This window comes from Pristiophorus japonicus, chromosome 9 (genome assembly GCF_044704955.1).
Source record: "Pristiophorus japonicus isolate sPriJap1 chromosome 9, sPriJap1.hap1, whole genome shotgun sequence".
Classification (NCBI taxonomy): Eukaryota; Metazoa; Chordata; class Chondrichthyes; family Pristiophoridae; genus Pristiophorus; species Pristiophorus japonicus.
In genome coordinates, this window is record NC_091985.1 from 162,064,212 (window position 1) to 162,086,804 (window position 22,593).

The window sequence follows — 22,593 nt, forward strand, 5'->3', positions numbered from 1 at the left end:
CTGAAAGGAGCAGGCTGTGAATCTATTTAAACAGGAATCGGCACCCTCGGGAGAGGAGGGAGAAATTTGGTGGGAAGGGAAGAGGGGAGAATTCATTACTGAAGAAATGCTTCTTCCATCCTTTGTGCTGAATGTCGTTTCTACCAGGAATGGAATAGCAGCATTGAACCCCAATCCTTTTCATCTGGAAGTGTCCTCACCTTCAAGAGCGAGGCAAATGATCCAAATATAAGGAGCTACCCTTTGACCTCACTCGTCAAGTTTTTTTTAAAAGCATAGTTGTCTGCCTTTGAGGCGATTGCATGTCTTTTATTTATATAAAAAATACTCCTGGACCAGAGAGACTTTGAAGTGCTGTCAATGGCAGCCATGCACGACCTTGGCAAATGGAGTTCCTTTACGTAGTTTCCCCTGCTCCCTCAGTGGGACCGCACTGACTGTCATGCCCAGGCAGTTTATTGAGGCTTTTTTTCAGCAATTGGCATGTCTCAAGTTAGACCATCGATGTGCTGAAAAGCCTGGACCTGTTGCTAATGGTATTCAGGGTGCAGTGATGCAGAAGTAAGACATTCTCTAAGTATTGTCAACCTTGCTCTTTACATGAAAGCAAGTATTGCCTTCCCCTGACCCCAAGCTAGTGGATGAGCCACTGGATGCGCCAGGTTAATATTAGATAGCATTGGATAATCAATACATTTAAAAATTCTAATTGGCTCAAATATTAATTTTTCCTTCCTCCTATATATGAAAGGCACTGGGCTCTTCCAAAGATCATATGCTAACTGTGTAACGTGTGATTGGTTGACGAGAGGTAAAGATGGGCATCCAGAAACGGTCACATAGTTCTACCTAAAAATCTGAGTGGGAGAGGCCTACCTACAATTTTGCTGGGCATGTGATCTTAACTTGTAGAATATGGAATTGCCCTAATTGAAAGAGTGACTACAATAACATCAGAAAGTTACATCTCTACCACCCCCCCCCCCCCTTCTTAATTTTCTCCTCTTGCTACATGTGACCTGTGTTTTAAATTACATTTTCTAGGTTGCCCCCAAATACTGTTTGAGGAACACCACCCATCCAGGTGAAGATGGCTTGGGATCATCATCCCATACTTCCTTTACAGGTCCGATTGAAAAGTAAGTGTCTCAAACTGAGTGGGAAAATCACAATATTCCAGAATAAATGTACTTGAAGCAAAACTATTTCAGAATGATTGTGTGGGCCAAGTATGCTGTTAAAGTGAGCTACAAGTCTAGTTTCTGACTTTCAATTGTGAAGTGCTCAAGCTGTTTTGGAGAGTTAAGAGAAATACGTTTTTATAAAAATAATTGGCAGTCGACAGCACAGGTAGGCGTGGATAAAATGAGTGGGGGTACATAGGGTTCAAGTCCCCCATTCTGCTCTATTCCCAAGCTCAGTGGTGTTATTGCTAAAAGGCTTTAAGCAGAGGCCAAATATCTCCCTAATGAGGAAGGAAAAGCAGAAGAAATGTCATCATCCGTTGGTTTGTTGGAGCCCACATCTTACTGTGTGCCTGGTCACTGAATGTACCTTTTCTTTACCTCCATCTTATCTCCCTCCCTTAATGTGAATTTTAGGAGTATTTCTGATGTAAAGCTGATCTGAAGGACTTTTTTCTCTCGACTTTTGGATTCCATCCAGTGTTTTTAAACACCTAAACTCTGTGCTAAGGAATAGTGTACTTTCTGGATTTAAGTGTTGCGCTACCTAGAATGAGAAGTGATCTTTATTTGCCATATATTTCCATCTCTCAAGGAATTGTATACTTCCAAGTGTGGTTCTGTTTTTACCAGGTTGATAGTTTACCCACCTCCTCCATCTAAGGGTGGCATATCTGTGACTAACGAAGATCTCTATTGTCTGAAAGAAGGAGAATTCTTGAACGATGTTATCATAGATTTCTATTTAAAGTAAGTAACACCATTATAAATTTCCGCAAGCAGGAACAGGAAATATAAATGTAGTGACTACATTTAAAGGGCAACAACAGACTTAATAGCCAGTAATGGGTAAAATGGTGAGAGTCATTTTATGGAGTAGGGCTGGACGAATACTTGTGTAGAGACAGCTTAATTTAAAAAAAAAACACATTTAGAAGAGTGTGGTCCTTCTTGACAAACCTCCTCAGTTTTCCTTGTGAACACTATAAATGAAAAAGTGGTACTCCCGGTTATATAGTTTATTTGAACTTTCAGAATGATTTTGACAATATGACTGACTTTGCTGAGAATCCAAGGTAGAGCCTTGAATTTGAGTAGAAAGTAGAGGACTCACGAGAGGTGCAGTGCTAGTCTGTTGGGAGGGAGGGATATTGAATGAAAAACTGTCAGGGTCAGTGCTTGGACCCCTTTTTTTTTTCCAATCTGCATAAATGATCTGGGTTCATAGACCAATTGTAAGCTTGTTAGATTTGTAGACAGTGTTACAGTACAGACTCGGGGGGCAGTTGGCAATTTGCAGAAGGATTATTTATGCAGTACAATTGGACAGACAAATGAAAGTTCTATTATGAACTGGATTTTAAGGTTTTTTTTAAATGAATGGCATAAGTATAAAGTCAAGGGTGTAGATTTAGCACAGTGAGAAAAGGTATGAGAGAGTAACAATAGACTCACTTTCTGTGTTGACTATCTGGAGAAGCAGTTGAAACAAAACAAATAGAATATTGGGATCCGTGGCAAGAACAGTTTGAAATTTATAGGTTTTATGGAGGCATTTATAATGCCCTGATTGCCACTTTGTCCAATTCTGGTCACGTATGGGTATTCTAGCAGATGCAGAGAACAAAAATAACGCTCTGTAAATCGGGTGAGCTGTAAGAAAGGATTTGAGTTGTGTAAGCTTTATAGAAAGCACCTTACCGTTGAGATATAAACATTTTAAATGGCATGAATAGATTGAATCCAGAATATTAGTTTGAAGTTGTGCCAATGACACAAAAAATGAATTTGTTGGAAAATACATTTAAAACCTGTTTTTAAAATTATGTACTTTAAGTGTGTTTAAAATATTTGGAATCTGCTAGATAAAGCAGTAGAGTTAAATAGATTAATGGCATTCTAAATGTAATTGAATGCTTGGTTGGATGAATTTGATTAGCAGAATGATGAGAAACGAATTCTTGCATTCATATAGTGCCTTTGATGAACACCGGACATCTCAAAGTGCTTTACAGCCAATGAAGTACTTTTGGAGTATGGTCATTGTTGTAATGTGAGAAATGAGCTGAGATGTAATGAGCTTTGATGTGCCAAATGATGAGGTTCCACCCAAAAGATTATTAGTAAAAATGAGAGCACACGCAATGAGGTAATCTTAGGACGTGGGTTGGTAATTGGCTGGGAGGTAGGACAGAGAGTAGGGATAAAGGGAACATTCTCTGATTAACAGGATGTGACAAGTGGTGCTCTCCAGGGATCTGTGCAAAGGCCTCAGCAGTTCACCCTGTACATTAATGGCTTGGATGAACGAAGAGTGAGTTGAATATCCAAGTTTGCAGATGACACTAAGTGAGGGCGAACAGTAAATAGTGTAGATGGGAGCAGGACGTTACAAAAGAACAAAGACCTACTAAGTGAGTGGGCAAAACTGTGGCAGATGCAATTCAGTGTGGGAAAGTGTATCCACTTTCAATCTGACAAAGGCAAATTGAAATATTTTCATAATGGAGAGAGACCAGGAGCAAAGGGGTTTAGGTGTCCAGATTCACACGTCACTAAACATTAGTGTACAAGTACAAAAAGTAATCAAAAAGGCGAATGGAATGTTGGCCTTTATCTCGAGGTGCTGGAATACCAAGGAGAGAGAGTGATGCTTCAGTTTTACAAAGCCTTGGTAGACCTCATCTGGAGTACTACATTCAATTTTGGGCACCGCACCTCAGGAAAGATGCACTGGCCTTGGAAGGGGTACAGTGCCAATTCACCAGAGTGATAGTGTGCCTTTAAAGGGTGAAATTATGTCGACAGGTTGCATAAGTGCAGTATTCCCTTCAGTTTAGATGGTTGAGTGATCTAACGGAAGTGTTTCACTGAAAATGAGATGAATAGGGTGCGCACATTCAGGAGTGAAATCGACCACTGCCATGGGAAAGAGAAAACCAAAAAGAAATATGGGCAGAGGTTATGGTTTGGAATGTTGAGTCCAGAAGGCTGTAAAGTGCCTAAACGAAAGATGCTGTTCCTCGAGCTTGCGTTGAGCTTTGTTGGAACGTGTAGGAGGCCGAGGACGGAGAGGTCAGAGTGCGAGTGGAGCGGGGAATTAAAGTGACATGCGATTGGAAACTCGGAGTCATGCTTACAGACTGAACAGAGGTTTTCTGCAAAGTGGTCACCCAATAGAGGAGATCACATCGTGAGCAGCGAATACAGTATACTAACTTGAAAGAAGTACAAGTAAATCGCTGTTTCACCTGGAAGGAGTGTTTGGGGCCCTGGATAGAGGACATAAATGATCAGGTGTTGCATCTCCTGCACCTGCACGGGAAGGGGAGGGGGTGCTGGGGCTAATTGAGGAGTGGACCAGGGTGTCGCAGAGGGAGCAGGCCCTTCAGAATGCTGAGAGGGGAAGGGAAGGTGTGATTGGTGGTGGCATCATGCTGGAAATGGCGGAGAATGATCCGTTGAACGTGGAGGCTGGTGGGGTGAAAGGTAAGGACAAGGGGGGAACCCTTTTGTGGTTCTGGGAAGGAGGAGAAGGGGTGAGAACAGAGGTGCGGGAAATAGAACGGACGCGGTCGAGGGCCATGTTACCCAGGGCGGAGGGTAATCCTCGATTGAGGATAAAGGAAGAAATATCGGAAGCAACGGATGTGACGGAGACAGAGAAACTGGGAGAATGGAATGGAGTCCTTACAGGAAGCGGGGTGGGAGGAAGTATAGTCCAGGTAGCTGTGGGAGTCAGTGGACTTATAATGAATGTTTGTCAATAGCCTGTCCCCAAAAATGGAGACAGAAGTTGAGGAAGGGAAGAGTCGGAGATGGACTATGTCAAGGTGAGGAAAGGGTGGAAATTGGATGCAAAGTGAATGAAGTTTTCTAATTCAGGGCGAGAGCAGGAAACTGCACCGATACAGTCATCAATGTACGTGATCGGGGCCCAGGAGAAGCCCAAGTTCGGGGCCAGAAGAGGCGAGGGCCCAGGCGCAGCCTGGGCCAGCCCACACTGCGATATGTGTGCGCACTAGGTCCATTCAGCAGAGTAGGTCTTAGTTAATCGTTGCCACTGGACCAAGACCTAGCTTTGTCAAGCCCATGTGGTGGCTGGTGTGCAATGGTCACCTCACGTTAAAAAATCCACACACAGGCATCTTCCAACCTACACTATGTCGTTCAGGACCTGGAATATTAGGTCCTTCATTGAAACACCTGTGAACTCATCCTTTTTTGGCGTGGAAGCAAGTCATCCTCGTTTCGAGGGACTGCCTATGATGACAGTGTACTGGAAAAAGAGGTGAGGGAGACGACCCGAGTAGAACTGGAGCAAAGAATGATTCACATCTATCACGAAAAGGCAGGCATAGCTAGGACCCATAGCAAAACCTTTAATTTGAATGAAATGAGTGGATAATCTGGAAATTCAGGTTTATGAAAACAAGGCTGAGATAATAATTCTGCCAATCCAGATTCATAAAAGCCTGTTTGAAAATTGTCCCCGCTGTAATAGGCACATTTTGCTGTGGCTTACTACCATTTTACCCATCTGTAGTAGTGCATGATTCCTGTCACTGGGTGGCACTATCTGAACGCTCTTGAAATGTACTTCGTTTTATACATCAATTAAGTTACTGTCAAAGTCTTTAGTTTCAGCACAGGCAAATGACTGAAATTGTGCAGTAATACTAACACTAGGAGGCTTCTTCGTTGGTGAATTTGAAAAAAAAGTAAAAGAAAGGCTTACATTTATTTTTCCAACTGTCCAGTCTTTGGCCCTCCATTCACCATGACATTTCTGCAGTTACCGATCTGCTCAACCACACCCCCACCATCACCTTGGATGCCCTAGTCCCTATTAAAATTATTACTCTCTCTCGCCCTGGCCATTCCCCCTAGTGCAGCTCTCAACTTCACTCCCTTAAGTCCAAGGAATGCAGACTTGAATCTATATGGCGGCCAACTGGTTTAGCCATTCACCGCCAGATCCAGCTGGAACACAAAGCATTATGGTCCTGCTCTCATCTACCAAAACTGCTCACTATTCCAGGATAATTCTGGAATGCAAAGATAAACCCCGGCTTCTATTCTCCACTGCTAGCCATCTTCTTATACCCCTCTCCCCTGTCTCCTCCACCCTCCTCTCTGACAAGTGTGAGGAGCTCATGGATGTTTTTGTCTCCAAGATTGAGACTATCTGATCAGCTGCCTTTGCCACTTCCTTTCCTTCCCCTAGCCCACTGGGGCAAACTTCTTCCAAGGTTGCCCTCTGCCCTAGCCCTGAACTCACATCTTTCTCTAGGTTCTCCCCTCTTGACCTCTCCATGCTCATCTTGTCCATGATACCCACTTTCTGCTCCCTTGACCCTATTCCCACTAAACTGCTGATCACTCGACGTCCTTTTCTGGCTCCCATGTTAGTTGACATTGTTAACGGTTCTCCTCCGGTACTGTCCCCCTCTCCCTCAAATCTGCCGTTATCACCTCTCTCTCTCCTCAAAAAAAAAACAACCCTTGACCCCTCCACCTTTGTAAACTACCGCACCATCTCCAGCCTCCCTTTCCTCTTCAAAGCCCTTGAACGTGTTGTCGCCTCCCAAATCCGTGCCCATCTTTCCCACTATTCCATGTTTGAATCCCTCCAATCAGATCTCCACACCGGCCACAGTACAGAAACTGCTCTCATCAAAGTCACAAACGACATCCTTAGTGACAGTAACAAAGGTAAACTATCCCTCCTGGTCCTCCTTGACCTGTCTGCAGCCTTTGACACGGTTGACCACTTCATCCTCCTCCAACACCTCTCCACCGTTGTCCAGCTGGGTGGGACTGCACTCGCCTGGTTCCATTATTATCTATCTAATTGTAGCCAGAGAATCTTCCCGCTCCCGCATCGTTACCTCTGGTGTCCCCCAAGGATCTATCCTTGGCTCCCTCCTATTTCTCATCTACATGTTGCCCCTTGGTGACATCATCCGAAAACACAGCGTTAGTTTCCACATGTACGCTGATGACACCCAGCTCTATCTCACTACCACTTCTCTCAACCCCTCCACGGTCTCTAAATTGTCAGACCGTTTGCTCGACATCCAATACTGGATGAGCAGAAATTTTCTCGAATTAAATAACGGGAAAACCAGAGCCATTGTTTTCGGTCCCTTTCACAAACTCCATTCCTAAGCCACTGACTCCATCTCACTCCTTAACATCTGTCTGAGGCTGAACTAAAACTGTTCACAACCCTGGTGTCATATTTGATCCTGAAATGAGCTTCCAACCACATATAATCACCGCCTGTTTCCACACCTCCGTAACATCGCCCGTCTCCACTCTTGCCTCAACTCATTCGCTGCTGAAGCCCTCGTCCATGTCTTTGTTACCTATAGACTTGACTACTCCAACGCACTGCTGGCTGGCCCCCCACGTTCTACGCTATGTAAACTTGAGGTCATCCAAAACTCAGCAGCCCATGTCCTAACTCGCACCAAGGCCCGCTCACGCATCACCTGTGCTCGCTGACCTACATTGGCTGCCGGTCAATTTCAAAATTCTCATCCTTGTTTTTTTAAGTCCCTCGATGGCCTCTCCCCTCCCTATCTCTAATCTCCTCCAGCCCCACAACCCCCGAGATGTCTGCGCTCCTCTAATTCTACCCTCTTGAGTATCTCCAATTATAATCACTCAACCATTGGTGGCCGTGCCTTCTGTTGCTTAGGCCCCAAGCTCTGGAACTCCCTCTCTCAAACTCTTTGTCTCTCTACCTCTCTCCCCTCGTTCAAGATGCTTCTTAAAACCTATCTCTTTGACCAAGCTTTTGGTCATCTGCCCTAATTTCTCCTTGTATGGCTCGGTGTCAAATCTTTTGTCTCATAATACTCCTGTATTGGGATGTTTTAGGTGCTATATAAATACAAGCTGTTGAAAGAAAGAAAGAAAGACAGAACCTTGCATTTATATGTGACTTTCATGACCTCAGGACATCCTACAACAACATTCCAGCCAATGAAGTACTTTTGAAGTATAGTGCCTTCTCAAACATATCAAAGCACTCTGCATACAATGAATTGCTTCCTGTAGGCAAATGAGGTTGTGTTTTTACATACAGGTCCCACAAGCAGTAAAGAAATTCATGCCCTGATCTGATTTAATAGTTGGGGGGAAGGAAAGTTGGCCAGGGCACCAGTTAAATTTTTCAAACATTACAATGGGATCTTTCAAGTCCACTTGAAAATCTAGAAAAAGCAGGCTATAAATCGGTTTAATATCTCATGCCAAAGACACCACCTCCAACAATGCATCACTCCCTCAATGCCATTTCGGAATGCCATTTTAGATTATGTGCTCGGGTGCTGGAGTACGACTTACCTGACTCGTCTGAGTGTGTCAGCCGTTGAAACAAGCGGGGCAGGGCGGGGGGGAATTATCCATAAAGGAAACTAAAATCTTAAGTGAAAGAGAGTCAGTGATGCAGATGGCTTCAGATTGTGACAGATTTTAGTTGCATTGTATACTTGCTACATTTGGATGATGAATCTCTTCTATTGCTTGATTTGGTGAATTCTACAAACAATCCATGGAAGATCCTTTAGACGCTGCGTAACCATCAACGCGTGTAATGTTTGCTGAGGAACGCAAGCAGCTTCTGATCGTGTTCCCAAAAGAGAAACGTACAATTTACAGAAAAGTAAAATCCAAGATTAATCTTTTAGGTATTTGTAGAATTTAATAAATATTTTCAACTATATGCGAGAAGGAGATCGATAAATGAGGGAAGAAATTCTCTTCAGTAATGTGTTGAGTTAGCCCATAGGTGCACTCGCCAACTAACTGTGTTTTGGTCAAAGTGATATAAATATGGTGAGGTGATGAGCTTTATGACGTCACGAACTAGAAGGCCTGAGTTCCTTATTTATACCATTCGGATATCTGTCATGAGAGCAGTGTGTGTCAAGATAACTTTGCCACAAAGAATAATGATTGAATTGTAAATTTTTACCTGTTTCATCCGAACCTATTCTCTGTAACTCTGCAGGTATTTGGTGCTTGAAAAGATCAAACAGCAGGATGCAGAGAGAGTACACATTTTTAGCTCTTTTTTTTACAAACGCCTGAATCAGCGAGAACGGCGGAACGTTCCTGAATCTGCCAATCTATCGTAAGCTATTATAACTGAGAATCAAGAGTTGAGATGTTTTGTATGTTGAAGTGATCTATAAATGCCATCACTAATGGTCTTCAAGCACTTAACACTGCCCTAAAATTATGTTTTGAATGAAAATTGGGGCTTTGTTAATCAGGCGCATGGGACACCACCACCTGCAAGTTCCCCTCCAAGTCACACACCATCCTGACTTGGAAGTATATCGCCGTTCCTTCATAGTTGCTGGGTCAAAATCCTGGAACTCCCTCCCTAACAGCACTGTGGGGGAACCTTCACCACACGGACTGCAGCGGTTCAAGAAGGCGGCTCACCACCAGCTTCTCAAGGGCAATTAGGGATGGGCAATAAATGCTGGCCTTGGCAGCGACGCCCACATACCATGAACAATTTTTTTTTTAATTCTCTCAATAATCTCATCATATATGCTGTGCAGCAATGAGTCCTTTTAACATGGTGACTATGTTGTGTGCTTTTCATTGTGTGTCGATATACTTTATAACCTCAACAAATCTTCTGATGTTTACTTTTTAGATTACCACAGCGGCGCCATGCTCGGGTGAAAACATGGACCAGACACGTGGACCTCTTTCAGAAGGATTTTGTTTTTGTTCCTATTAATGAAATGTGAGTATCATAGTGACCTTATTCATTGTCTTTATTTACACAGGAGACATTGTCAGTATTGGACTTGGGAATTATTGACCGACTGAGATGTGATGCCCTCACCCATTGGAATGTGTGCAGCGATGCTTCACCAGTTTGCAGAGGGTTTTATAGCAAACAAGACCCACATGGAGACCTTGGATTAAATGGAAAGTTGCACTGAGGATTTATGCTGCTGCACTGTCTAACTGTAGGACAATAAAATTATGCAAAGCAGAAGCCAGTATCTGAATTGTTGTCACCTGAAGTCCCACAAATGAAATTAGAACCCTCTGCGTGTTGTGTATGCTAAATTTTATACTTTTGTATACAAAAATAACAACTTCCAATTATATAGCGCCTTTAACATAGTAAAATGTCCCACGCCGCTTCACAGGAGCGTAATCGGACAAAGATTAGTAGCACGGATCCAAAGGAGCAGCCATTGGGATAGGTGACACAAAATGTGATTAAACAGGTTTAAAGGAGGGTCTAAAAGGACGAGAGAGAGATTTAGACGAAAAGAAAGACATGGACTTTTATAGCGCCTTTCACAACCACCGGATGTCTCAAAGCACTTTACAGCCAATGAAGTACTTTTGGAGTGTGTAGTCACTGTTGTAATGTGGGAAACGCAGCAGGCAATTTGTGCACAAGCAAGCTCCCACAAACAGCAATGTGCTGATGACCAGTTGATTTTTTTTTTGTTATGTTGACTGAGGGATAAATAGTGGCCAGGATACCGGGGATAACTCCCCCTGCTCTTCTTCGAAATAGTGCCACGGGATCTTTTGCATCCACCTGAGAGTGCAGACGAGGCCTCGGGTTTAATGTCTCATCCAAAAGATGACACCTCCGACAGTACATAGTCATTATAGGCAGTCCCTCGAAGTCGACTCTATTTGCTTCCACTCTAGTTCTCAGGTGACTGAGGTGTCCAATGCGGGACCTACAGTCTCTGTCACAAGTGGGGCAGACTTCGATGCAGCACTCCCTCAGCACTGCACTGAAGTGTCAGCAAAGATTTTTGTGCTCCAGTCCCTGGAGTGGGACTTGCACCCACAACCTTCTGACTCCGAGGTGAGAATGCTGCCCACTGAGCTACAGCTGACACTGTAGGGCAGGAACGCCACAGCTTGGGGCCGAGACATCTCTATATAAGTGTTCCACATATGTGAACAAATAGAATTGGAAAAAACTTTTCTCAGTAAACATTTAGTTAAACTTGATTTATTTATTGTACAATAAAAGCATTTTGTTTCATTTGAAAAATAGTTTTTTCTCTCGCTAACCCTGCCAATTTTCTCTGCTTTGTTTGCATGATTCCTGGGACACCCTGGTACGATGTCCAAGTGGCAAGTACTGATGCCTAATCCGTAACGAAGTGTTGGCTGATGAATCAACACTCAACTGTTTTGTAGCTGAGTCTGTCCTGCTCTCGCCCCAAATCCACGTGCACTTCCATCATAGGTTACTGGATAGCTGTTGGGTGCAGGAGCCTTGGCATACATTCCCTTCCTGGCCCAGATGTGTTGAGACCAATTGAGTGCTTCTACTGTAACCCAATTGAGATCAACTAATTTAGTACAAATCTGGAATAGGGCTTGTTTTTTTTAATGGTCAGTTACTTACTGGATAAATTGACTGAGCCATCTGAGATTCTCATAATCCTTCTATAACTGAGGAGTTTTCAAAGCTTTTTGTTCTGAGTCAATTAGTTTAATTGAACTAAATGTTTTTGTTACTTAGAAATAAACTAAAGACGTTAATACAAAATCTTCTTTTCTTCTCTTTTTGCTGCAGGGCCCATTGGTTTTTGGCTGTGATTTGTTTTCCTGGCCTCCTCACTGAGCCAAATCTTAAGCCGCAGGAAAATGAAGGAATGCAGCACAACAGCTCTGTCCAGCTAGAGGAAAGCAACAGCCACTGGCCTTCGTCGCAAGAGGAGACTGACGGTTTAGCCGACAACTCAACTGCTGCAAATGTGCTGAGAAAAGGTCCTGACACCATAGACAAAATTCCTGAACCCAGTGTTGGCAGTAACTGTGAGAGTGTGGAGTTTGATAAACTCCACACAAGAAGATGCTTGTTAGCAACTAATAAAATTCCCAGCAATGTTAATCAGCTGGACACTGAATCAGAAGACGACCAGAACTCAAGCCAGAAAGAAAATGGTGCGGAAGGTCATCAACTAGGTACATGTTTAATTTTAATTTCAGAACTAAGCTAAGAAAAAAAACTCATTCGTTTTAAGTGAACTTGCCATTTAGAAGCTTTTTCTTTGAAGTGGATGAAATCCTGTGCATAACGAAGCTGAAATTGTCGAGATTTAAGTAAACTACTCTCTTTACAAGCTCTCCGTCAAAGGAGCAGTCCTAACCAAAATGCCATTTCAAAATGTGTTTAAAAATTAATTTCACAATTAAATGATGAGAACCTTGCACTACTTTTCCCCTTCAGTGGATGTTAGTAATTAGTATCGGCTGATTCTGACATTGCTACAGTTGACTTTCAGTAATACAGTTGTGTGCAGAAGTACATAGGTTTCCCTTGATTCCGAAAACCTAAAATAAATATTGAGAATAGAGGATCTGAAAGCTTAGTCTGGGGGAGTAAGGTTCATTGAGATGGAAATGTGCTTTCCACCGAGCTGTGTGAGATCGCCCCACTGTTGACTTTTCCTGTTTCCACATATTAGAACCATGCAAGTCATTTTGGCAAGATTGTTCAGTTACTATCATTAAAAAATAGGAGCAGTAGTAGGCCATTCGGCCCTTCGAGTCTGCACCGCCATTCAATATGATCATGGCTGATCCTCTATCTCAACACCATTTTCCCATTTTTTTCCCCATACCCCTTGATATCTTTTGGTTTCTAGAAGTCTATCTATCTCCCTCTTAAATATGTTCAGTGACTTGGCCTCCACAGCCTTCTGTGGTAGAGAATTCCACAGGTTCACCATCCTCTGAGTGAAAACATTTCTCCTCGTCTCGGTCCTAAATTTCCTACCCTGTATCCTGAGACTGTGACCCCTTGTTCTAGACTTCCCAGCCAGGGGAAACATCCTCCCCGCATCCAGTCTGTCCAACCCAGTCAGAATTTTATGCATTTCAATGAGATCCCCTCTCATTCTTCTGAACTCTGGTGAATACAGGCCTCGTCGACCCAATCTTTCCTCGTGTGAAAAGTCCTGCCATCAAATGCATTTCAATGAACTTGACATGATCTTTCAGAGATGCATTACCTCACACTTATCCGTATTGAATTCCATTTGCCACTGTTCTGCCCACCTGACCAATTCATTGATATATTCCTGTCCCTTTGGGAGTTTCACTTTGTTTCCCTTCCCATATCGTCACTGAGCGTTTCGCACTGCTTTTGTTTCAAAAGTTATATATTTTTTGAAACACTGAAATTGTGGATTCAGGTGATAGGATTCGAAGTTACATCCTTATTGATTTTATAAATAAACTTTTTAGAAAGTGCTTGCAATTGGTTTTGTTCCTGCTCACAGCAACATGCAAGCTTTATTACACAAAGGCTAACTTGAAGGGTTTAAGCATATGTGTCTTTGTGCACAAAACTGGCGCATACATTTTTTCAATGTTTAACCTTTAAGAGATTGCAAAATATGCCATTGAGTGTGCACTGGATTGGGGTCAGTGTGACCCAAACAGAATGTGCCTCCTGCTTCTCCTGGCCCACGAGGTGTGCTGAAAGAGGCACTTACCTTGTGGAGCCGGCTGTTTCTGCCTCCCTTTCACCGCAGAGAGTGACAGTAAATTTTAAACCGGGCTCCCTATTGCACTATGGGAGTCCGATTAAAATATAAAAACATAGAAACATAGAAAATAGTTGCAGGAGTCGGCCATTCGGCCCTTCGAGCCTGCACCACCATTCAATAAGATCATGGTTGATCATGCACCTCAGTACCCCTTTCCTGCTTTCTCTCCATACCCCTTGATCCCTTTAGCCGTTAGGGCCACATCTAACTCCCTCTTGAATATATCCAGTGAATTGGCATCAACAACTCTCTGCGGCAGGGAATTCCACAGGTTAACAACTCTCTAAGTGAAGAAGTTTCCCCTCATCTCAGTCCTAAATGGCCTACCCCTTATCATAAGACTGCGTCCCCTGGTTCTGGACTTCCCCAACATCGGGAACATTCTTCCCGCATCTAACCTGCCCCGTCCCGTCAGTATCTTATACGTTTCTATGAGATCCCCTCTCATCCTTCTAAACTCCAGTGTATAAAGTCCCAGTTGATCCAGTCTCTCCTCATATGTCAGTCCAGCCATCCCTGGAATCAGTCTGGTGAACATTCGCTGCATTCCCTCAAAAGCAAGAACGTCCTTCCTCAGATTAGGAGACCAAAACTGAACACAATATTCCAGGTGAGGCCTCACCAAGGCCCTGAACAATTGCAGTAAGACCTCCCTGCTCCTATACTCAAATCCCCTAGCTATGAAGGCCAACATGCCATTTGCCGCCTTCACTGCCTGCTGTACCTGCATGCCAACTTTCAATGACTGATGAACCATGACACCCAGGTCTCGTTGCACCTCCCCTTTTCCTAATCTTCCGCCATTCAGATAATCTGCCTTCGTGTTTTTGCCACCAAAGTGGATTACCTCACATTTATCCACATTATACTGCATCTGCCATGCATTTGCCCACTCACCTAACCTGTCCAAGTCACCCTGCAGCCTCTTAGCATCCTTCTCACAGCTCACACCGCCACCCAGTTTAGTGTCATCTGCAAACTTGGAGATATTACATTCAATTCCTTCATCCAAATCATTGATGTATATTGTAAAGAGCTGGGGTCCCAGCACTGAGCCCTGCGGCACTCCACTAATCACCATCTCCCATTCCGAAAAGGACCCGTTTATCCCGACTCTCTGCTTCCTGTCTGCCAACCAATTCTCTATCCACGCCAGTACATTACCGCCAATACCATGTGCTTTGATTTTGCACACCAATCTCTTATGTGGGACCTTGTCAAACTCCTGTTGAAAGTCCAAATACACCACATCCACTGGTTCTCCCTTGTCCACTCTACTAGTTACATCCTCAAAAAAATTCCAGGAGATTTGTCGAGCATGATTTCCCTTTCATAAATCCATGCTGACTTGGACCGATCCTGTCACTGCTTTCCAAATGCGCTGCTATTTCATCCTTAATAATTGATTCCAACATTTTCCCCACTGATGTCAGGCTAACCGGTCTATAATTACCCGCTTTCTCTCTCCCTCCCTTTTTAAAAAGTGGTGTTACATTACCTACCCTCCAGTCCATAGGAACTGATCCAGAGTCGATAGACTGTTGGAAAATGATCACCAATGCATCCACTATTTCTAGGGCCACTTCCTCAAGTACTCTGGGATGCAGACGATCAGGCCCCGGGGATTTATCGGCTTTCAATTCCATCAATTTCCCGCCTAATTAGGATATCAATTCCTCCTTCTCACTAGACCGTCGGTCCCCTAGTACATCCGGAAGGTTATTTGGGTTCTGTCTTCACGAAGGAAAACAAAGGTATTTGTTCAATTGGTCTGCGATTCCGTTGTTCCCCATTATAAATTCACCTGAGTCCGACTGCAAGGGACCTGCATTTGTCTTCACTAATCTTTTTCTCTTCACATATCTATAGAAGCTTTTGCTGTCAGTTTTTATGTTCCCGGCTAGCTTCCTCTCATACTCTATTTTCCCCCTCCTAATTAAACCCTTTGTCCTCCTCTGCTGAATTCTAAATTTCTCCCAGTCCTCTAGTTTGCTGCTTTTTCTGGCCAATTTATATACCTCTTCCTTGGATCTAACACTATTCTTAATTTCCCTTGTTAGCCACGGTTGAACCATCTTCCCTGTTTTACTTTTACTCCAGACAGGGATGTACAATTGTTGAAGTTCATCCATGTGATCTTTAAATGTTTGCCATTGCCTATCCACCGTCAACCCTTTAAGTATCACTCGCCAGTCTATTCTAGCCAATTCACGCCTCATGCCGTCGAAGTTAGCTTTCCTTAAGTTCAGGACCCTAGTTTCTGATTTAACTGTGTCACTCTCCATCTTAAAGAATTCTACCATATTATGGTCACTCTTCCCCAAGGGGCCTCGCACAACAAGATTGCTAATTAGTCCCTGCTCATTACACATCACCCAGTCTCGGATGGCCAGCTCTCGAGTTGCTCCCTCGACATATTGGTCAAGAAAGCCACTCCAGGAAATCCTCCCCCACCGCATTGCTACCAGTTTGGTTAGCCCAATCGATATGTAGATTAAAGTCGCCCATGATAACTGCTGTACCTTTTTTTGCACACATTCCTTACTTCTTGTTAGATGCTGTCCCCAACCTCACTACTACTGTTTGGTGGCCTGTACACAACTCCCACCAGCGTTTTCTGCCCTTTGGTATTCCGTAGCTCCACCCATACCGATTCCACATCATCCAAACCAATGTCCTTCCTTATTATTGCATTAATTTCCTCTTTAACCAGCAATGCCACCCCGCCTCCTTTTCCTTTCTGTCTATCCTTCCTAAATGCTGAATACCCTTGGATGTTGAGTTCCCAGCCTTGGTCACCCTGGAGCCATATCTCCATGATGCCAACTACATCATATCCCTTAACTGCTATCGGCGCAGTTAATTCGTCCACCTTATTCCGAATACTCCTAGCATTGAGGCATAGAGCCTTCAGGCTTGTCTTTTTAACACACTTTGCCCCTTTTAGAATTTTGCTGTAATGTGGCCCTTTTTGTTTTTTGCCTTGGGTTTCTCTGCCCTCCACTTTTACTATTCTCCTTCCTATCTTTTGCCTCGGTCTCCCTTTTATTTCCCTCTGCCTCCCTGCATAGGTTCCCATCCACCTGCCATATTAGTTTAACTCCTCCCCAACAGCACTAGCAAACACTCCCCCTCGGGCATTGGTTCCGGTCCTGCCCAGGTGCAGACCGTCTGGTTTGTACTGGTCCCACCTCCCCCAGAACCGGTTCCAATGTCCCAGGAATTTGAATCCCTCCCTTCTGCACCACTCCTCAAGCCACTTATTCATCTGAGCTATCCTGCGATTCCTACTCTGACTAGCACATGGCACTGGTAGCAATCCTGATATTACTACTTTTGAGGTCCTACTTTTTAATTTAGCTCCTAGCTCCCTAAATTCGTCTCGTAGGACCTCATCCCGTTTTTTACCTATATCGTTGGTACCAATGTGCACCACGACAACTGGCTGTTCACCCTCCCTTTTCAGAATGTCCTGCACCCGCTCCGAAACATCCTTGACCCTTGCACCAGGGAGGCAACATACCATCCTGGAGTCTCGGTTGTGGCCGCAGAAACGCCTATCTATTCTCCTTACAATTGAATCCCATATCACTATCGCTCTCCCACTCTTTTTCCTGCCCTCCTGTGCAGCAGAGCCAGCCACGGTGCCATGAATTTGGCTGCTGCTGCTTTCCCCTGATGAGTCATTCCCCTCAACAGTACCCAAAGCAATGTATCTGTTTTGCAGGGGGATGACTGCAGGGGACCCCTGCACTACCTTCCTTGCACTGCTCTTCCTGTTGGTCACCCATTCCCGATCTGGCTGTGTACCCTTTACCTGCGGTGTGACCAACTCACTAAACATGCTAGTCACGTCATTCTCAGCATCATGGATGCTCCAGAGTTCATCCACCTGCAGCTCCAGTGCCGCAATGCAGTCTGTCGGGATCTGCAGGCGGATGCACTTCCCACACACTTAGTCGTCGGGGACACCAGAAGCGTCCCTGAGTTCCCACATAGTACAGGAGTGTCCTGCCTTTTATACCCATTCCCCGCATTTAACTTTTTAACAGGTCCGACCCTCTGCTGCCTGTTGTGTTGTGCGGCGGGAGGGTTAATATGGAGGCTTCTATGCTTGAACGGTTGCTGTGTTCAACTACAGATCTACAACAATGTTGAACTTGCAGGACAAGGACTTCGAATAAGGGGCCGCCCATTTAAAACAGAGATGAGGAGGAATTTCTTCTCTGAGGGTTGTAAATCTCTGGAATTTGCTGCCTCGGAGAGCTGTGGAAGCTGGGACTTTGAATAAATTTAAGACAGAAATAGACCAGTTTTTTGAGCGATTAAGGGGTTATGGGGAGCGGGCGGGGAAGTGGAGCTGAGTCCATGATCAGATCAGCCATGATCTTATTGAATGGCAGAGCAGGCTCAAGGGGCCGTATGGCCTACTCCTTCTATTTCTTGTGTTCTTATGTAAATGGTTAGTAATTGTTTTACGGTCTGAGAGCCTGCTGCTATTACTGTAGATTTTCAGTGTGTAGTGAACCATTTTAACATCTGTTGGGGTAATTGTGATAGATGGAGGCTTGATGCAGATGCTGATGATGAGTAACTTCAATTTTAAGACTGCTGCTGATGTATGTTGCATTTTCTAAACAGACGCCTTGAGGCAAATCCAAGTCAGTTATGCTGATGACAGTGATCCCTTTGACTTTTTGACAGATCAAGAGTATAACCAGGTGAGATTATAACTTGTACAGTCCTTTCATGATCAGTAATATTTATGGATAAAATGATGATCTGTTTATGGTATCATACACTTCTGAATTGATGCTAACTGCTGCATTATGTTGCGTGTATTCTGGAATGGCACCAGCCTGTCGAGTATCCATGTGGATTCACTCACCGCAGCTGCTGTCAGGACTGCAAAGAAAAAGACTTGCGTTTATATAGTGCTTTATCATGTTCATCAGAAACATTTCACAGCACTTCATGGGCAATGAGTTACTTTGATTGTTGTTCTGTAGCCTACAATTCTTAACCACAACGACAAAAGCAATTGTCACTGCAGCAGAGTTTGAAAGAAGACGGTGCTTAAAGATCTGTTGGCCCTTCCTCATCTGTACCACTGGCCATTTGTCAGCATTCTGTGCATCACACCACTGACCAGTACTTTGTGCAAAATTCACAGATATGCAGTAGAATATCAGTCTCAAATCTCTGCTCTGCATTACTTGCACGGAATATTTGTTCAGCCAAGCTGATGCCGGCCAATTCTATCTCTTTTCCTCCTCCTATCAATCCAAACACCATTACTATGCTCAACATTGAGACTGAGATGAGCCAAAAAATTAGTTTAATGGCAGCAATTTAAAAAATGTATGTGTATAAATATATTTATTTTCATATATATATAATTATAAAATTCAGCGATGGTTGTGCCATTAACAGCCAAGAGGAGATGGCTGGGCTTTCTCTTATTCAAAACCATCCTTTTATGTTCCAAGATTGTTCACGCTTGCAGTTGAAAGATTTCCCCCCCCTCCACCCCTCCAACTACCACCAAAGCCCTAATACAGGTCACCACTGTCTTGAGGACCTAATGTGCTTCGAGCCAATCTGACGGCTTCTCCCTCCCACAAGTTACAACTCATTCAAAACACTGCAGTCACTGCCATTGTCCTCTCCCACAATCCCGTCTCCCCACCTTCTCCAGCCTCTGCTGGATCCTTGTGCCCCAATAAGTTTGCTTGGAAACTCTCATCCTTCATTTCAGATCTTTCCATGGTCTTGCTGCAGTGGTGTCCTATAGTTTTATATTTCCACACCTCTGGTCTCCACTCCATCATTGGTGGCTGTTTGTTCAGCCATTGTGCTCCTGTCTTATCTGGCTCCCTGCCTAGCTCCCTTTAACTATGTCACCTTCCCAGTTTTCAAAAATATCCTAAAATTATAATCTTCACCTGCTTTCCACCCACCCCTCAGCTTAACCACCTCCATTTTCCCTTTACTTTTGTCCTCAATGGCATCCACTACTTGTTTTTGCTACATTAAAGTAAAGCACTTTAAGACATCTTCCTCTATGTGAGGACACTATAGAATGCAAGCTGTTGTTGTGATATGTATTTCATTGTGATGATTTGGTGAGTTAAGAATCCCATATAAAGTTTAATAACTTCCATTTGAAGCTTAGTCATCTTCTTGGACAATGCCAGTGTGGCCTTGAAATCCATCTGTAAGATAGCTCAGTGGAACAGTCCTTACAATTTTAGAATCATAGAATGATAGAGCCCAGAAGGGAAGGAGGCCATTTGGCCCATTGTACCTGCGCCAGCTCTTTGCTCGACCTATTCAATTAGACCCACCTCCCCTGCTCTTTCCCCATAGCCCTGTAAGAGTTTTCCCTTCACGTATTCATCCAATTCCCTTTTGAAAGTTACTATTGAATCATCTTCCACCATCTTTTCAGGCAGTGCATTCCAGATCGCAACAATTTGTGTGAATGTTTCCTCATGTTGTCTCTGGTTCTTTTGCCAATCTCTTTATTTACTCCCTCAAAACTGTTCCTGATTTTGAACACCTCTATCAAATCTCCTCTTAACCTTCTCTGCTCTAAGACAAACAACCCCAGTCTCTCTACATAGCTGAAGTCTGTCACCCCTGGTTCCATTCTAGTCATCATCATGGGCAGTCCCTCGAAACGAGGATGACTTGCTTCTATGTCAAAAAAGGGATGAGTTCACAGGTGTTTCAATGAAGGACCTAATATTCCAGATCCTGAACTACATCCTGAAGGATGGAAGATGCCTGTGCGTGGATTTTTTTAACGTGTGGTGGCCGTTGCACACCAGCCACCACACGGGCTCGACAGAGCTAGGTCTTGGTCCAGTGGCAAGGATTAACCAAGACGACTGGAGACCTGCTCTGCTGCACGGACCTAGTGCGCGCACATATCACAATGTGGGCTGGCCCATACTGCCCCTGGGCCCACGCCTCTTCTGGGCCCCGAACTCCCACCTCTCCTGGGCCACGATCACTCGCCTCTCCTTCACCCTGACCTCGCTGCTCCTGCTGTACCTGCCCGCGCTCCAATCAGCGACCTGCACCTTGATGACGTCCAATCCAGTTGTCCTCTTCGCTGCTGTCGCCCTCCTGCACCAGCTCGCGCTGTACCTTGCAGTGGCATAGCCGCCACACTGTCTATGGCCGCTGCTGCTCGCCGCTTCTTTTATGGCCCGACCTGCCGCTGATGGTCTCGCAGGTCGGGGCTGCCATGCTGCATTCTAGTAAATCTCTTCTGAAGGCCTTGACATCCTTCCTAAAGTGTGGTGCCCAGAATTGAACCCAGTACTCCAGCTGAGGCCTAACCAGTGTTTCATAAATATTTAGCATAACTTCCTTGCTTTTGTATTCTCTGCCTCTATTTATAAACCCAGTGATCCCATATGCCTTTTTAATAACCTGCTCTACCTGTCCTGCCACCTTCAAAGATTTGTGTACATACACCTCCAGATCTCTCAGTTCCTGCACCTCATTTAAAATTGTACCATTTAGTTTATTGCCTCTTCTCATTCTTCCTACCAAAATGTATTGCTTTCCATTGCTCAGCATTAACATTTCATCCGCCATGTGTCTGCCATCAGTCTGTCTATGTCCTTCTGAAGTCTGACTCTCCTCCTCATTGTTTACTATATTTCCGAGTTTCATTGCTATAATTTCATTCCTCTCCAGTGCTTTAATAGTTTCTTCGCTCAATACTGCCGCCACCTCCTTTTTTTCCTTCCCTTTCTTTCCTGAATACTTTGTAGCGAGGAATAATAATTTCCCAATCTTCCCTTTCTTTGAGCCAGATCTCTGTTATTGCCACGATATCATAGTCCTGTGTGGTGACTTGTGCCTACAGCTCACCAATCTTATTTACCACACTACATGCATTTACATACAGGCACTCCAAACTCATCGTGGACTGCCTCACATTTGCCCCCCTGTCTCAAGCACCCTTTGGTATCTTGGTCCTTACTGTAGGTTTGAAAATCCAGCATTAATAATCCAGCTACCTATTTCTTTTGTACTATGTTTCATGACGAATGTCCATATCCCTCTACCGTATCGTATCGTGATCAGGGCCCAGGAGAGGTGTGAGTTCGGGGCCCAGGGGGCAGCACAGGCCAGCCCACACTGCGATATGTGTGCACACTAGGTCCATGCAGCAGAGCAGGTCTCCAGTTGTCTTGGTTAACCCTTGCCACTGGACCAAGACCTAGCTCGGTCAAGCCTGTGTGGTGGCTGACATGCAGCGGCCGCCACACGTTTTTAAAAGAAAAAAAAAAAAATCCTTCAGGATATAGTTCAGGACCTGGAATATTAGGTCCTTCTTTGAAACATCTGTGAACTCGTCCTTTTTTGGCATGGAAGCAAGTCATCCTTGATACGAGGGACCGCCTATGATAATGATGTCCATATATGCAATGCTCGCACTTTAACCTCTCCAAGTCACTTAACTCAAGTTAAGTGGAATATCCTTGGCTCTCCTGCTTCAGAGTGGCATCCCTAAATTTAAAAAGGCCTCTCCTAGAAGGTATTTTTTAAGTTACAACATTTGGAGGATAAAAAATGTGGTATATGGTTTTAAGTTAGAGGGATTGACTGACCTATTGTATTTTGATTACATTAATTTAATATTTAAAATGCCCATTTTAAATACAACATGTTCATCCATCTGTATGTTGAAGGAGAAGGTGAAGCTGTATGTTGAAGCCAGGAATAAGGAATTCCCTCATTTTGCAAAAAGAGGGAAGTTGTCCTCCAAACCAACTTGACTCAGCATTGCCATTTGACTGCAAGAAGGT

The 22,593-nt window shown here is 44.1% G+C and overlaps 1 protein-coding gene across 4 annotated transcripts in view; it reads left to right on the top strand.

Annotated features, from left to right (window-relative positions):
- Positions 1-22,593, top strand: part of senp6a (SUMO specific peptidase 6a) — a 190,548-nt gene that overhangs the window by 157,942 nt on the left and 10,013 nt on the right. For all 4 annotated transcript variants that reach the window (XM_070890015.1, XM_070890016.1, XM_070890018.1 and 1 more), the window contains 6 exons: positions 1,045-1,139; positions 1,818-1,934; positions 9,208-9,330; positions 9,868-9,960; positions 11,782-12,173; positions 18,404-18,483. In XM_070890015.1, the coding sequence (XP_070746116.1) occupies positions 1,045-1,139; positions 1,818-1,934; positions 9,208-9,330; positions 9,868-9,960; positions 11,782-12,173; positions 18,404-18,483 (900 nt within the window). The remainder of the gene's footprint in view (positions 1-1,044; positions 1,140-1,817; positions 1,935-9,207; positions 9,331-9,867; positions 9,961-11,781; positions 12,174-18,403; positions 18,484-22,593) is intronic.